Source organism: Globicephala melas, chromosome 15 (genome assembly GCF_963455315.2).
Source record: "Globicephala melas chromosome 15, mGloMel1.2, whole genome shotgun sequence".
NCBI classification, from domain to species: domain Eukaryota; kingdom Metazoa; phylum Chordata; class Mammalia; order Artiodactyla; family Delphinidae; genus Globicephala; species Globicephala melas.
Genome location: NC_083328.1, coordinates 32,208,376 through 32,226,054, shown reverse-complemented (window position 1 = coordinate 32,226,054; position 17,679 = coordinate 32,208,376). Strand labels below are relative to the sequence as shown.

General features: G+C 40.4%; 1 protein-coding gene across 17 annotated transcripts in view; it reads left to right on the top strand.

Moving 5' to 3' along the window:
* RBFOX1 (RNA binding fox-1 homolog 1) overlaps positions 1-17,679 on the top strand; it is a 2,181,496-nt gene that overhangs the window by 1,549,665 nt on the left and 614,152 nt on the right. For 15 of the 17 annotated variants that reach the window (XM_060284028.1, XM_030883902.2, XM_060284024.1 and 12 more), the window contains one exon: positions 13,359-13,400. The exons of the other annotated variants lie outside the window; for them this stretch is intronic. In XM_060284028.1, coding sequence (XP_060140011.1) covers positions 13,359-13,400 — 42 coding nt within the window. The remainder of the gene's footprint in view (positions 1-13,358; positions 13,401-17,679) is intronic. 17 annotated transcript variants of the gene reach the window in all.

The following is a 17,679-nucleotide window of genomic DNA, read 5'->3' as shown; positions in this document are numbered from 1 at the left end:
GATTCTGTGGCCCTGTTGACTAGATGAAGATAGGAGATGGGGGAAGATGAATCCCTGCTATTAAACATCTCGTTCAACCAGGAGAGCAAAGGGCCTCATGCTGGAGATTATTGCTTCAGTGTCTAACCTTTCATAAGTGCTTACTTGGCAGCCCTATTGAGAGTGGTATTTGATTCTCTGGAAGTATCTTAAAGGAGCAGCATCAGACTTCCCACTGTCCCTTTTTTTTTTCCTCATTTAGGCTATAAAATATATTGGTTTTGTGCATTAGTGCCATGGGAGAAAAAAAATATCACATGCTAGTTTCCAAATGAAATGGCATTTAGTAAAGTGTACATTTAAGATATTTTTCAAGGCTGGCTTTCAAAGAGTACATAGGAAGAGTCTTTCTTCATAACAGATGACAAGGAGTTACAGGTGCCTCTTCTGAACCTCTCCCATAATGGTGATGGGGAATCTTTTTAAGAACGTCATTAGGTTTAGCAATAACTTAGCCTTCAGAGCATCATTACATCCTGGATTGTGGTGTGACTACCACAGTCCCGTGATAGGACTCAGCCCATCTTGCATAACTGGCTATTTGCACTTGATGACCTCTAGGGAAAGAAGAGGAGGGCACCTGCCACCTTACCCAGAAGATGTGGGTGTTACTGAGTTGATTTCTAAACAAAGAGGTGATGGCAGGTGTAGGTTCTATTATGCAGCAGTAGAGTATGGTAGAGTTGACATCCAATTCACAAAGAATTTATGGCATTGGGCAGGAACATGGCCCCAGAGGAGAAGCTGGATATTGTTAGTAGAAGATGGACAATGTTACTAGAATATGGATGCTGTGCAGGAAAAAGTATTGCCATCCCTCTTTAATTGCATCTCCCATACAGTTTTATGTTTTACATGTAGATATGTGGTCCGTTTTGAGTTAATTTTTGTGTAAAGTGTGAGGTTTAGATCAAGGTGTTTCGCTTGTTTGTTTTTGTTTTGCATAGAGACATCTGATTATTCTAACATCATCTGTCTTGGGGTATATCCATTTTTGTAGTATTAATTTTTTAAGTGGTTACTCTATGGATTATATTACATATACTTCTCTCAGTCTATCTAGAATCAATTTTTACCATTACAATTGGGATGTGGAAACCTTATTGCCATATATGTCCCTTACCCTCCTCTCTTTACGCTGTGTTCATCTTGCGTGTTGCATATACATACATTTAGAACCGAGTTAGACAATTTTGTAATTTGTTTTCAACCATTAAACATATTTGAAAGAACTCAAAGGGGTACACTAGTCTATTATATTCATATTTACCCATATATTTACCATTTCCTTTGCTCTTCCTTTATCCTTGATATTCCAAGTTTCTTTCTGGCATTATATTCCCTTTGCCTGGCAATTCTTGTAGCAATTATTTCAGAGTAGTTCTGTTGGCAAAGAATTTTCTTAGTTTCCTTAATATTTCATCTTCATTTCTAAAGGATATTTTCATTGGAATTAGAATTCTGGGTTGAATTTAGCACTTAAAAATCGTGTGTAGAGTTCCTTCTGCTATCCAGCATATAGCTGATTTACTTTGCTGTACAGCAGCAGCTAACACAACATTGTAAAGCAACTCTACCCCAATTTTTAAAAAAAATGTGTGCCACCTACTTCCTGACTCCCTGGTTTTTGTTTATTTAAGTGAGAAATCCACAGTTATTTAAATCGTTTTTTAAATCGTTTTTTACTCTCTTACGATATTGCATCATTTGTCTCTGTTTCCAAAGCCCCCCACCCCCGCCCAGATTATATCTGGATGTGAGTTTCTTTGGGTTTACCTCCTTAGGGTTTGCTGAACTTGTTGAATTTGTGGGTTTATATCTTTTGCCAAATGTGGGGAGTTTTCAGCCGTGATTTCCTCAAATAATTATCTGCAGTGAACTTTATTCTAGATTTCTTTATTCTAGAATTTATCTTTATTCTAGAATTCCAGTGACATGAATGTTATACTTTCTGCTGTTGTTACAAGTCCTTGAGTTTCTTTTTCTTTTTTTTTTTCCCTCTTTGTTTATTTTGGATACTTTTTACTGATATGTACTCAAATTCATTGAGTGCCCTCCTGCTATCTCTATTCTACATTTAAACTTTTTCAGCAATTTTATTTTATTTTTTTAATTTGGGTTATTGATTTTTACAGTTCTAAAATTTACATTTGGTTCCTCTTTATGTCTTCTATCTCTTTGCCAGTACTGTCTATTTTTTTAATTAGTTTTAACTGTTTCTGCCCTTACTTGTTGGAGCATTTTTATAATAGCTACTTAAAATCTGTATTTGATAATTCCAGCATCCATGTCATCTCAGTGTTGGTGTCTGTGACTGTCTTTCCCCATGTAAGTTTAGATTTTCCTGTTTCTATGCCGAGTAATTTTGGTTGCACCCTGGGTATGTTGAATATTATGTTATGAGATTCTGGGTCTTGTTTTTTTTTTTTAATATTTATTTATTTATTTGGCTGTACCGGTCTTAATTGCGGCACGTGGGATCTTTTAGGTGTGGCATGGGGATCTAGTTCCCCTACCAGGGATCGAACCCTGGCCCCCTGCATTGGGAGCACGGAGTCTTAACCACTGGACCACCAGGGAAGTCCCTCTGGGTCTTGTTTAAATCCTATGGAAATGGTTGATACTTTTGCTTTACCAGGCAATCAACCCAGTTGGATTTAGGCTGAAAGTTTCTACCTTCCTTCTATGGTTTTGTTTCCAATATCAGTTCTGCTTTCAAAGCCTTTGCTTTGGATCTCATATGTGTGCATCCCAGTGGCCAGTCTGGAACCTGAGCAGTAGTCTATTCAGTTTAGTTCTCAAAGTCTATGGTACCTATTTAGGGTCACATGCACACACATCTAAGTTCAGGGGTGTGTCCAGAGTTCATGAAAGTAGTGCATGAAGTCATTTTCCCAAACTCTTTCCTCTCTAGAAATCTCAAATTTTTTGTTTTGTTTTGGATTTGGTTTCCTAGGGCTCCCTTTTTGGTCCACCAGCCAGAAAGCTGGTGCTTTTTAACCCTGTTCATATGTTTCTGCTACTGAGCCTACAATTTGGGGCCAAGCAGCAAGAGGAAAGAAAAAATTTAACAGAGGGTTGCCCCATCTCCTGGGACCACAGCTTCTCAGATCATAAAGGAGGTTTCCCACCCTCAGACTGTTGGGCGTCTCTCTGTGTCTGTGTGTGGGTGCCCAGTTCTGGGCTCTAGGCTGCTGTGAATCCATGCCAGGGGATACTGACGAGAGAAGGGGGAGGAACTCACCGCTTATCCAGTATTCTGGTCTGCTTCTCTGCTCCATTAATTAATTAAATAGTTTTTAAATTAAAATTACTATTTAATTTTAATAGTAATTAAAATTACTATTTAATTTTCAGAGACCCTTCATAGTTGTGTCATGCATTCTATCTAGATTTTTTTTTCAACATTTTACTTTTTATTGAGGTAAAATTGGTGAACAACATTATATTAGTTTCAGGTGTAAAACATAGTTATTTGATTATTGTATACACTACAAAATAATCAACATAATGTATCTAGTTACCATCTGTCACATTACAATTTACCGCACTTCACCCATTTTTTCCACCCACCCCAATCCAGTTCCCCTCTGATAACCACCAATATGTTCTCTGTATCTATGAGCTTTGTTTTGTTTCCTTTTTTGTTTTGTTTTTTAGATTCCATATATAAGTGAAATCATACAAGTGAAATCATACAGTATTTGTCTTTCTCTGCCTGAATTATTTCATATGGCATACTACTTGCAACGTCCATCCACTGTGTTGCAAATGGCAAGATTTCCTTCTTATCTAGATTTTATAGTTGCACTGCGCGGGGGAGACAGAGTGAAGTATGCTTACTCCATCTTACCTGGAACCAGGACCTCATCACCCGCCTGGTTTACTTGACTATAAAGTTCCCATTTTAGCCACTTGAGTGTACAGAGTAAGGGCATTAAATACATGCACAATATTGTGCAACTATCACTGTCTAGTTTCAGAACTTTCTTGTCACCCCAAATCTGAAAACTCCAAACCCGCAAAGCACTCACTCACTCCCCTTTGGCCCTTCCCCAAATCCCCTCGCAACCACTAAACTGCTTTCTGTCTCTATGGATTTGCCCCACTTTATTTTTTATTTATTTATTTATTTTTACATCTTTATTGGAGTATAATTGCTTTACAATGGTGTGTTAGTTTCTGCTTTATAACAAAGTGAATCAGTTATACATATACATATGTTCCCATATCTCTTCCCTCTTGCGTCTCCCTCCCTCCCACCCTCCCTATCCCACCCCTCCAGGCGGTCACAAAGCTCCGAGCTGATCTCCCTGTGCTATGTGGCTGCTTCCCACTAGCTATATATTTTACGTTTGGTAGTGTATATATGTCCATGCCTCACTCTCGCTTTGTCACAGCTTACCCTTCCTCCTCCCCATATCCTCAAGTCCATTCTCTAGTAGGTCTGTGTCTTTATTCCTGTCTTACCCCTAGGTTCTTCATGACATTTTTTTCCCTTAAATTCCATATATATAATTTGTGTTAGCATACGGTATTTGTTTCTCTCTTTCTGACTTACTTCACTCTGTATGACAGACTCTAGGTCTATCCACCTCATTGAAAATAGCTCAATTTCGTTTCTTTTTATGGCTGGGTAATATTCCATTGTATATATGTGCCACGTCTTCTTTAGCCAATCATCCGATGATGGACACTTAGGTTGTTTCCATCTCCAGGCTATTGTAAATAGAGCTGCAATGAACATTTTGGTACATGACTCTTTTTGAATTATGGTTTTCTCAGGGTATATGCCCAGTAGTGGGATTGCTGGGTCATATGGTAGTTCTATTTGTAATATTTTAAGGAACCTCCATACTGTTCTCCACAGTGGCTGTATCAATTTACATTCCCACCAACAGTGCAAGAGGGTTCCCTTTTCTCCACACCCTCTCCAGCATTTATTGTTTCTATATTTTATGATGATGGCCATTCTGACTGGTGTGAGATGATATCTCATTGTAGTTTTGATTTGCATTTCTCTAATGATTAGTGATGTTGAGCATTCTTTCATGTGTTTGTTGGCAGTCTGTATATCTTCTTTGGAGAAATGTCTGTTTATGTCTTCTGCCCATTTTTGGATTGGGTTTTTTTTTTGTTATTCAGCTGCATGAGCTGCTTATAAATTTTGGAGATTCTTCCTTTGTCAGATGCTTCATTTGCAAATATTTTCTCCCATTCTGAGGGTTGTCTTGTTTATGGTTTTCTTTGCAGTGCAAAAGCTTTGAAGTTTCATTAGGTCCCATTTGTTTATTTTTATTTCCATTTCTCTAGGAGGTGGGTCAAAAGGATCTTGCTGTGATTTATGTCATACAGTGCTCTGCCTATGTTTTCCTCTAAGAGTTTTATAGTGTCTGGCCTTACATTTAGGTCTTTAATCCATTTTGAGCTTATTTTTGTGTATGGTGTTAGGGAGTGATCTAATCTCATACTTTTACATGTACCTGTCCAGTTTTCCCAGCACCACTTATTGAAGAGGCCCTCCTTTCTACACTGTACATTCCTGCCTCCTTTATCAAAGATAAAGGTGACAATATGTGCGTGGGTTTATCTCTGGGCTTTCTATCCTGTTCCATTGATCTATCTTTCTGTTTTTGTGCCAGTATCATACTGTCTTGATTACTGTAGCTTTGTAGTATAGTCTGAAGTCAGGGAGCCTGATTCCTCCAGCTCCATTTTTCGTTCTCAAGATTGCTTTGGCTATTCGGGGTCTTTTGTGTTTCCATACGAATTGTGAAATTTTTTGTTCTAGTTCTGTGAAAAATGCCATTGGTAGTTTGATAGGGATTGCACTGAATCTGTAGATTGCTTTGGGTAGTATAGTCATTTTCACAATGTTGATTCTTCCAATCCAAGAACATGGTGTATCTCTCCATCTATTTGTATCATCTTTAGTTTCTTTCATCAGTGTCTTATAATTTTCTGCATACAGGTCTTTTGTCTCCTTAGGTAGGTTTATTCCTAGATATTTTATTCTTTTTGTTGCAATGGTAAATGGGAGTGTTTTCTTGATTTCACTTTCAGATTTTTCATCATTAGTGTATAGGAATGCCAGAGATTTCTGTGCATTAATTTTGTATCCTGCTACTTTACCAAATTCATTGATTAGCTCTAGTAGTTTTCTGGTAGCATCTTTAGGATTCTCTATGTATAGTATCATGTCATCTGCAAACAGTGACAGCTTTACTTCCTCTTTTCTGATTTGGATTCCTTTTATTTCCTTTTCTTCTCTGATTGCTGTGGCTAAAACTTCCAAAACTATGTTGAATAAGAGTGGTGAGAGTGGGCAACCTTGTCTTGTTCCTGATCTTAGTGGAAATGCTTTCAGTTTTTCACCATTGAGGACGATGTTGGCTGTGGGTTTGTCATATATGGCCTTTATTATGTTCAGGAAAGTTCCCTCTATGCCTACTTTCTGCAGGGTTTTCATTATAAATGGGTGTTGAATTTTGTCAAAAGCTTTCTCTGCATCTATTGAGATGATCATATGGTTTTTCTCCTTCAATTTGTTAATATGGTGTATCACGTTGATTGATTTGCATATATTGCAGAATCCTTGCATTCCTGGAATAAACCCCACTTGATCATGGTGTACGATCCTTTTAATGTGCTGTTGGATTCTGTTTGCTAGTATTTTGTTGAGGATTTTTGCATCTATGTTCATCAGTGATATTGGCCTGTAGTTTTCTTTCTTTGTGACATCCTTGTCTGGTTTTGGTATCAGGGTGATGGTGGCCTTGTAGAATGAGTTTGGGAGTGTTCCTCCCTTTGCTATATTTTGGAAGAGTTTGAGAAGGATAGTGTTAGCTCTTCTCTAAATGTTTGATAGAATTTGCCTGTGAAGCCATCTGGTCCTGGGCTTTTGTTTGTTGGAAGATTTTTAATCACAGTTTCAATTTCAGTGCTTGTGATTGGTCTGTTCATATTTTCTATTTCTTCCTGATTCAGTCTTGGCAGGTTGTGCATTTCTAAGAGTTTGTCCATTTCTTCCAGGTTGTCCATTTTATTGGCATAGAGTTGCTTGTAGTAATCTCTCATGATCTTTTGTATTTCTGCAGTGTCAATTGTTACTTCTCCTTTTTCATTTCTAATTCTATTGATTTGAGTCTTCTCCCTTTTTTTCTTGATGAGTCTGGCTAATGGTTTATCAATTTTGTTTATCTTCTCAAAGAACCAGCTTTTAGTTTTACTGATCTTTGCTATCGTTTCCTTCATTTCTTTTTCATTTATTTCTGATCTGATTTTTATGATTTCTTTCCTTCTGCTAACTTTGGGGGTTTTTTGTTCTTCTTTCTCTAATTGCTTTAGGTGCAAGGTTAGGTTGTTTATTCGAGATGTTTCCTGTTTCTTAAGGTAGGATTGTATTGCTACAAACTTCCCTTTTAGAACTGCTTTTGCTGCATCCCATAGATTTTGGGTTGTCGTGTCTCCATTGTCATTTGTTTCTAGGTATTTTTTGATTTCCTCTTTGATTTCTTCAGTGATCACTTCGTTATTAAGTAGTGTATTGTTTAGCCTCCATGTGTTTGTATTTTTTACAGATCTTTTCCTGTAATTGATATCTAGTCTCATAGCATTGTGGTCGGAAAAGATACTTGATACAATTTCAATTTTCTTAAATTTACCAAGGCTTGATTTGTGACCCAAGATATGATCTATCCTGGAGAATGTTCCATGAGCACTTGAGAAAAATGTGTATTCTGTTGTTTTTGGATGGCATGTCCTATAAATATCAATTAAGTCCATCTTTTTTAATGTATCATTTAAAGCTTGTGTTTCCTTATTTATTTTCATTTTGGATGATCTGTTCATTGGTGGAAGTGGGGTGTTAAAGTCCCCTACTATGAATGTGTTACTGTCAATTTCCCCTTTTATGGCTGTTAGTATTTGCCTTATGTATTGAGGTGCTCCTATGTTGGGTGCATAAATATTTACAATTGTTATATCTTCTTCTTGGATCGATCCCTTGATCATTATGTAGTGTCCTTCTTTGTCTCTTCTAATAGTCTTTATTTTAAAGTCTATTTTGTCTGATATGAGAATTGCTACTCCAGCTTTCTTTTGGTTTCCATTTGCATGAAATATCTTTTTCCATCCCCTTACTTGCAGTCTGTATGTGTCTCTAGGTCTGAAGTGGGTCTCTTGTAGACAGCAAATATATGGGTCTTGTTTTTGTATCCATTCAGCCAATCTGGGTCTTTTGGTGGGGGCATTTAGTCCATTTACATTTAAGGTAATTATCGACATGTATGTTCCTATTACCATTTTCTTAATTATTTTGGGTTCGTTATTGTAGGTCTTTTCCTTCTCTTGTGTTTCTTGCCTAGGGAAGTTCCTTTAGCAGTTGTTGTAAAGCTGGTTTGGTGGTGCTGAACTCTCTCAGCTTTTGCTTGTCTGTAAAGGTTTTAATTTCTCCATCAAATCTGAATGAGATCCTTGCTGGGTAATCTTGGTTGCAGGTTTTTCTTGTTCATCACTTTAAATATGTCCTGCCAGTCCCTTCTGGCTTGCAGAGTTTCTGCTGAAAGATCAGCTGTTAACCTTATGGGGATTCCCTTGTGTGTTACTTGTTGTTTTTCCCTTGCTGCTTTTAATATATTTTCTTTGTATTTAATTTTTGACAGTTTGATTAATATGTGTCTTGGAGTATTTCTCCTTGGATTTATCCTGTATGGGACTCTCTGTGCTTCCTGGACTTGATTAACTATTTCCTTTCCCATATTAGGGAAGTTTTCAACTATAACCTCTTCAAATATTTTCTCAGTCCCTTTCTTTTTCTCTTCTTCTGGAACCCCTATAATTCGAATGTTGGTGCATTTAATGTTGTCCCAGAGGTCTCTGAGACTGTCCTCAGTTCTTTTCATTATTTTTTCTTTATTCTGCTCTGCAGTAGTTATTTCCACTATTTTATCTTCCAGGTCACTTATCCGTTCTTCTGCCTCAGTTATTCTGCTATTGATCCCTTCTAGAGAATTTTTAATTTCATTTATTGTGTTGTTCATCATTGTTTGTTTGCTCTTTAGTTCTTCTAGGTCCTGGTTAAATGTTTCTTGCATTTTGTCCATTCTATTTCCAAGATTTTGGATCATCTTTACTATCATTATTCTGAATTCTTTTTCAGGTAGACTGCCGATTTCCTCTTCATTTGTTAGGTCTGGTGGGTTTTTATCTTGCTCCTTCATCTGCTGTGTGTTTTTCTGTCTTCTCATTTTGCTTATCTTACTGTGTTTGGGGTCTCCTTTTTGCAGGCTGCAGGTTCGTAGTTCCCGTTGTTTTTGGTGTCTGTCCCCAGTGGCTAAGGTTGGTTCAGTGGGTTGTGTAGTGCCTGTGTTCTGGTGGATGAGGCTGGATCTTGTCTTTCTAGTGGGCAGGTCCACGTCTGGTGGTGTGTTTTGGGGTGTCTGTGGACTTATTATGATTTTAGGCAGCCTCTCTGCTAATGGGTGGGGTTGTGTTCCTGTCTTGCTAGTTGTTTGGCATAGGATGTCCAGCACTGTAGCTTGCTGGTCGTTGAGTGAAGCTGGGTGCTGGTGTTGAGATGGAGATCTCTGGGAGATTTTCGCCATTTGATATTATGTGGAGCTGGGAGGTCTCTTGTGGACCAGTGTGCTGAGGTTGGCTCTCCCACCTCAGAGGCCCAGCACTGACTCCTGGCTGCAGCACCAAGAGCCTTTCATCCACACGGCTCAGAATAAAAGGGAGAAAAAGTAGAAAGAAAGAATTAGTAGAAGTAGAAAGAAAGAAAGAAAGGAGGGAGGGAGGGAGGGAGGAAGGAAGGAGGGAAGGAAGGAAAAAAGAAAGAAGATAAAATACAATACAATAAAGTAATATAAAATATAATAAAGTTATTAAAATAAAAACCAATTATTAAGAGAAAAAGAAAAAAAAGTTTTAAAAACAAACAAACAAAAAAAACGGACGGATAGAACCATAGGACAAATGGTGGAAGCAAATCTATACAGACAAAATCTCACACAGAAGCATACACATACACACTCACAAAAAGAGGAAAAGGGGAAAAAATCATAAATCTTGCTCTCAAGTCCACCTCTTCAATATGGGATGATTCGTTGTATATTCAGGTATTCCACAGATGCAGGGTACATCCAGTTGATTGTGGAGCTTTAATCCGCTGCTGCTGAGGCTGCTGGGAGAGATTTCCCTTTCTCTTCTTTGTTCTCACAGCTACCAGGGGCTCAGCTTTGGATTTGGCCCCACCTCTGAGTGTAGGTCGCCGGAGGGCGTCTGTTCTTCGCTCAGACAGGACGGGGTTAAAGGAGCCGCTGATTCGGGGGCTCTGGCTCACTCAGGCTGCGGGGAGGGAGGGGCATGCAGTGCGGGGCGGGCCTGCGGCGGCGAAGGCCGGAGTGACGTTGCACCAGCCCGAGGCGCGCCGCGTGACGTTGCACCAGCCCGAGGCGCGCCGCGTGACGTTGCACCAGCCCGAGGCGTGCCGTGCGTTCTCCCGGGGGACTTGTCCCTGGATCCCGGGACCCCGGCAGTGGCGGGCTGCACAGGCTCCCCGGAAGGGGGGTGTGGATAGTGGCCTGTGCTCGCACACAGGCTTCTTGGTGGCGACAGCAGCGGACTTAGCGTCTCATGCCTGTCTCTGGGGCCCGCGCTTTTAGCCGCGGCTCGCGCCCGTCTCTGGAGCTCCTTTTAAGCAGCGTTCTTAATCCCCTCTCCTCGCGCACCAGAAAACAAAGAGGGAAGAAAAAGTCTCTTGCCTCTTCAGCAGCTCTAGACCTTTTCCCGGACTCCCTCCCGGCCAGCCGTGGCTCACCAACCCCCTGCAGGCTGTGTTCATGCCGCCAGGCCCAGCCCTCTCCCTGCGCTCCGACAGAAGCCCGAGCCTCAGCTCCCAGCCCCGCCCGCCCCGGCAGGTGAGCAGAGAAGCCTCTCGGCCTGGTGAGTGCCGGTCGGCCCTAATTCTCTGTGTGGGAATCTCTCCGCTTTGCCCTCCCCACCCCTGTTGCCACGCTCTCCTCTGTGGCTCCGAAGCTCCCCACCTCCGCCACCCGCAGTCTCTGCCCGCGAAGGGGCTTCCTAGTGTGTGGAAACTTTTCCTCCTTCACAGCTCCCTCCCACTGGTGCAGGTCCCGTCCGTATCCTTTTGTCTCTGTTTATTCTTTTTTCTTTTGCCCTACCCAGGTACGTGGGGGGTTTCTTGCCTTTTGGGAGGTCTGAGGTGTTCTGCCAGCGTTCAGTAGGTGTTCTGTAGGAGTTGTTCCACGTGTAGATGTATTTCTGGTGTATCTGTGGGGAGGAAGGTGATCTCCGCTTCTTCCGCCATCTTCCCGGAAGCCTATTCCCACTTTATTTTTTTAACAGTTTATGGAGATATAAACTCTACGTACCATGTACACTTCACATACCATAAAGCCACCTATTTGAAGTGTATAACTCACTTTCGTGTGTGTGTGTGTATGTGTGTGTGTGTTTTATATATATATAGAATTGTATCCATTTCCTTTTTAATATTTTGGAATATCTCCTCCCAGTCCTTTCCTCTTTCTTTTCTTTTATTTTTCTTCCTTTTCTTTAATGATCAGTTTCACTGTATATATTTTTTAAAACTTAATTATTTATTTTGGGCAGTGCTGGGTCTTCGTTTCTGTGCGAGGGCTTTCTCTAGTTGTGGCAAGCAGGGCCCACTCTTCATCGCGATGCGTGGGCCTCTCACTATCGCGGCCTCTCTTGTTGCTGAGCACAGGCTCCAGACGCGCAGGCTCAGTAGTTGTGGCTCACGGGCCTAGTTGCTCCGCGGCATGTAGGATCTTCCCAGACCAGGGCGCGAACCCGTGTCTCCTGCATTAGCAGGCAGATTCTCAACCACTGCGCCACCAGGGAAGCCCCAATTTCACTGTATTTTTAACACAAAATCAGAATCATAACATTTGTGCACTTTTGTACTTTTATTAGAGACTAAATAGTGCCTTTTAAGCGTTTCCCATTTCTGTTTTTCAAGACAGTGGTTCTAAATGCCGCACATTTTGCCATCCAATCAATGTACTATAATTTACTTTTAATTTTTCTATTATATATTGTAATATTTATAGTTTTTAAATAAATAATGCTGCAGTTAATTGATACATAAATAAACATTTGTGTTTAACTCTGTTTCTTTTCTTAAGAGCTATTCTTAGAGGTGATATTTCTGGATTAAAGGGCACAGCAAAGCACTGATTTATAGATTAGGGGCTCCGTTGTATCCTAAATAATGATACCTATTTTTGTTTTAGAGAAAGTAAAAAAGAAACCTTCAGTATAAAATACATAAAATATACATCAAAAGTCAGTTCCTCAGCCTTCTCCTTTAGTGTAAGTTTCAAAAACTCGCAATATATTTGTCAGGTGCTAGGAGTCAGGGGTTACCTCATTGGTGAAAAAAATGCTAGAAATACACAGAATAAGTTGTGAATGCAGACCTAAATTTCATTTTGGCTTAGCTGTTTGAGTTGAAGGTGGAGTCAGCTAGTCCTCGTGGAGGTAGAGTGACCACAGGTCCCAGTTTGCCTTGTCACTCCCACTTTGCATCTGCTGTGCCCGGTGTAATCATTCCTACTATCCCACCCACTCCTTTAACTCACATATTTTTTTTTCCTGTTCGGACAGTAAATTATATGGTCATTCTAAAGACTCATCCTTGATTTTAAGAAGCACATTTTGATAGGGCAAGGATAATCAATGCATGGCATAAGTATCACTAATCTATTTTTCTTTTTGAGCTTGTGGGAGATATCACAACTTGATCAGAGTTTCTTTCTCTGATATAAGCACTGACCTGAGAATTCTCCCCAACACAGTCCTATGGAGGCATACTGCTATCTGATTAGAACTGGACCATACAATGCAACGCATTTGCCAAGGCGTGTAGGTGATACTGTTGGACGCTAGCATCGGCGAAGATGCTGTGTAATGTCCAGTGTTTATTCTTAACTATTTTGAGTGGGCCTTCTGGGAAGAATGCCTGCACCTGTTAGACAGGGCAAGAGGGAAGCCTTCCCCCTGGGCAGCTTTTACCTCCCACACCCTCTACTGCATCCCTTCCTCACCCACCTTCCAGACTCTGGCTCATCTTAGTTGTGTTTCTAGATCACACAGTTGAAACTCCAAGAGAAGCAGAGGCTATTTGGACCTAAAGAAAACATTAAATACATAATTAATTAATTCTGGGTCTGCTTTGAGCCAAGTGATTAGAAGTAATTTTCCATTTTCTTTCATGCTGTTTTCATGCAGAACCTTCTGACTTCCCCCGCCTCTTTTTCTTTTCTTTGTAGGTTTCAAGACAACAGATGAATTGTGAAAGAGAGCAGCTAAGGGTAGGTGTGTCTGCTTGTAAAATACTTCCTGGTTCTCATTTCTGTGTGATAAGCAAAAATTTCCCTGTCTCTCCCCAGACGCAGGGTTCTAAATAGCAGGCTTCATCTTAAGACTGGTTGAGTTGAAAATATTTATCCCAGCTAATTTAGTATTGATTGAGCTGGTAAATACAGTATATCTTCTTTTGAAGTGCCATTATAGTAGATATGGATTTTTTGATTTAGATTCAGCAATAAATACTTCTCTTCTGGAAGTTGTTTGACATCATTGTACTCTTTTTATGTACGACACGAGGTCTAAGTAATAACAAAGGTGAGAAGGATGCCTTGCTGCTTTTTTAATGTGAGTACCAGTCTCTTTGCTGAGTGGCTCAAATGCTCTCTTGCTGTTAACTGGGTTGGGTGATCCACTAGTAAGTCAAGGGCATTTTCTAGGAGAATTTGAGCCCTTCACAGACCTCTTAGTTTTAGTGGCGTTTGTGTATCTAGGGGAAGGAGACAGAATTTTAAACCTCACGTGTTATTTACCTTCCTAAAAACAAAACTCTCTCAGTGCTGAAGTACATTAGATGTAAACAGTGTTGCCTAGATGAGGAGAGAACCGTTTGCTTATAACTGCAGCTTGGTGGCTTCATTCTGCTGTGAAGGTGTCACAGTTGGTTGAGATCCTTCTTGGCATGGATATGGTATTTTAAGAAATATCTGGATTGCCTCCCTGCCGCCGCCGCCATTTGTATTTTTTTTTAAAAAGCATCATGTTTTGGATGGATAAATGTGAAGTCATAACTGGCCTGCCTTTAATGTCACTGATGGAAATTGGCAATTTTTACCGGACAGGGTGCCTTATAGTCGTGTCTCCATGTTGTTATAAAAAACTAAAGGATTCTGCTACTTTTAAAATCATAACAGTCAGGTTTGGGGTTGAGGGACCCTTGTGCTCAAAGAGATTTAATACATCCGCATAGTTTATTAAACGTTTCTAATATCATTTATGCAAACTTTTCAGAGCCTTTACTTCATGCCAGTCTCGAGATGACAGTGATTTGCAGATTATTTCCATTTTCCAATGGCTTTTGGCATCAGGTGTGTTAAATCCTTATGTAAAACAAACAACAAAATCTAGTTGTGCGGAACCGAGAACTAGTGGGTTGAGGCTTCCTTCTTCGTTTATGCATATGTATTGTATGTGGTATCCCAGCACGGCCCTCTCTCATCTCTCCCCACTTCACTCCTAAGTACCTGTGCCTGCGTTAGTTGTGACTCCTTCATGAAATAGCCTTCAAGATGTTTTAAGCTTTCCTGAGGTCTCTTATTGCTTTTCCCTCGGTCTGAATTACTGGTTCATCCTAGTAAATAATGTATTGCAACTTCAGATTTCTCTTCCTGTTTGGATGGGGACGATGTGGCCAGAACTAGGTCAGAGCTAGATAAAGAGGAATGTGTGCTGCTTGTCTCCGGAAGGCCCTGATACATTCCTCAGAATTAAGATAAAATTGAAATCTCTTCGGCAAATGAGACTCGCCTGGCAAATTAAGGACACAGGAGGTAATGAAGAGCTTGTGTGCAGTCTGAGGGGTTTATTATTTCACACTGATGGAGACATTGTCAACAGGGGTGTGGTTTAGGAATGAGAATGGACCCCCCCCCACTCTGTTAAGTAAATTCAAGCTGTGATTTGATACGATGGGTCATATAGTTTAACGTGATTTGATACGATGGGTCATATAGTTTAACATGGGGCTTCAATAGTCCGTATAAGACCATCCCTAATATCATGGACTGTAGCTTTGTTGTTGCTGTTGTAGCCTGTTTTTACATTTTAAAGTAATTTATGTTTTGAATCGATAGATACATTTCAATCGATGCAATACACATTTATGTGGTTCAAAATTTAAATGATGCCCAAGGGAATGCAGTGAAGATTCCCCTTCCTATTTGAATCTTAGGTATCCAGTTCCCTCCTGGGAGACACCTAACATTATTAGACTCTGGCTCATCTTTGACAGCTGTGTCTCACCTATGGATATTTTCACCATCTTCTCCTTTTCTGTTTTCTTTCTCTTTCTTTTCCTCCCTACCTGGTCCCTCCCCTCCTTTTATTCCTGTCTTGTGTTTATTCTCTGCCCTCCTACTACCTGAAAAGAAAACTTCCTTGATGAAGGTGATGGCTTTTTTTTTTTTTTAGGGAGACATAGTTTTGGGGGGTTCCCAAAGAAACCCGGTTCTCATCTGAAATACCTGCCTATTTCAATGAAATGCACTATTTTTTTTTTCTTAGAAAAAGAGACAGTGGGAGAAAATTAGATAGTTGTTTACTTACCAACATCGTTGAAGAGTGTCCGCCTGGCAGCCACACTTCTTAAAACATGTTTTAAATACAGCAGACTGCATTTCCAGGTTTGCTCTCCAGGATGATTGGACCACGACCATGTTGCCAAGTTTATATTCCCTCACATTCTGTTATGTTGTCAGATTTCAGGGAGACAAGTGGATGGCTATACAATGTACCCCTTTTTCTTGGCCTCCTGGAAACAGCAGATAATGCAGAAAGATAGAGCTGCTCATCCATGTTTTATGCGTGTGGACACGTGTAGGGCTTGGCACATCCAAAACCCTCTCCTCTGCTCTCCTTCTTTTTCTCACAAATTCTAAATTAATTTTTCCAAAATGGACTCTGTGAGGTACTTATTCTAAAAGATATTACAAAGTCTTAAAAATATTCTCTGCCTAGTTCATTTTAGGAAATGCAATGTTAAAGAAAGTCAAACTTATTTAATTGCAGTACTTCTCAGAACCTTTAATACACAAAAGTGAAAAACAGAGAGATGGCAGTAATACACAATTTTTTGCAAACTCATTTGATCACAGAACATTTGGGGATGCAGAACACACCCTGAGAAACACTTTGAAAATTATATCAGTTTTTTTTTTTTTTCAGTTAGAATGTTACTGTCTACAAGTTATAGGAAAGCTAAGCATTATTTAAAAGCTAAAAATATTTGATCACCTCCTAGTTTCAGGGTTGATTCAGTGGGTTTGGGGTATCAGGCAGTGGTTTGGAATCTTTGTGCCTGTCTTGGTCTTTCTTTCCTTCTTCCAAGAGGAAGAAGAAGCATCACTTGTTCTCAAGACAACATTCTAATCAGGAGGGAAAGGGAAGAGGAGCATTTTTCTCAGAGCTTTTGCGTTTGATTGGAGGAAAATCATTCCCAGAAGCCTTCTCTGCAGACATTCTCTTTCATCTCATTGACCAATCTCTACACCAATCACTACCAGAGTGACCTGGGATCTTAGTTATTGGCCACAGCAACCATGATCCATCCCCAGGGACAGGTACATGGTCACTGCAAGAAAATAGGATTTGCTTAATCAGGAGGAAAAGGAGAATGTCTTTGGTGGAGTTTCCCAATAGAGTCGGCCATGAAAGGAATCCACATGGGTCCTTTGTGTCACTCATGGTGTTGGTTTCCTGTCAACTCCTTTAACTGCTCCCTTTCATCCGCATATAAGACTGCAGGAACTACATATACAGCCTCAGCAAGTGCCTCAGCTCTGGCTGGTGGAATCTGAAATAGATGCTTTCTCTGCCCACTTCGTTTCTCAGGGATCACCTCTCCCCATCCTAACCGACTTTTCTATCCAGCTTGGCACACTCTTTGTATTTTGCCTTATGTTCTTTGGAACCATCCTGGATGCCATTTTTGCTAATTTTCCCTTAGCATCAGGTGTCAGCAGCAGACAGAAGACTTCACTCTAGGACATGGCTCAGCCCCAGAGATACCACCATCCATGAGCTTTCTGGCCCCCACTCGTCCCAAGAGAAGGGCACCAGCCAGTCACTCCTAATGATGACTCACCCTTCTCAGAAGACTATTGGAATTACTTATGTTGCCAATGAGCAAACGACAGAATGGAAAACCTGTTCATTCCTCCGTCCTAAATTTTGTCAGTCTAGAATAGGCTAAGCCTTCTCCTAGCTTATATTTCAAAATGTTGCTAGATTCCCTTGGGGAGGTGGTCCACAAGAGCTCACCATGAAATCTGTACGTTAGAAGTGCTCCTGACACTAAGGGCTGCATTTACCAGCTTGTCCCAGGGTTGCTGCCAACAGTGCCAGCTGTGCAGTTAGCATAACCCACCATCAGCATTTACCTGTCCGGCACCTGAAACCAACAAATGGACAAATAAACAACTAAGAGAGAAATCACATGACCTGAGTACCTGTCTGTCTCCCTCATCAGTCTCCCAACTGGAAAGATTGTATGGTCATGGGGCAAGA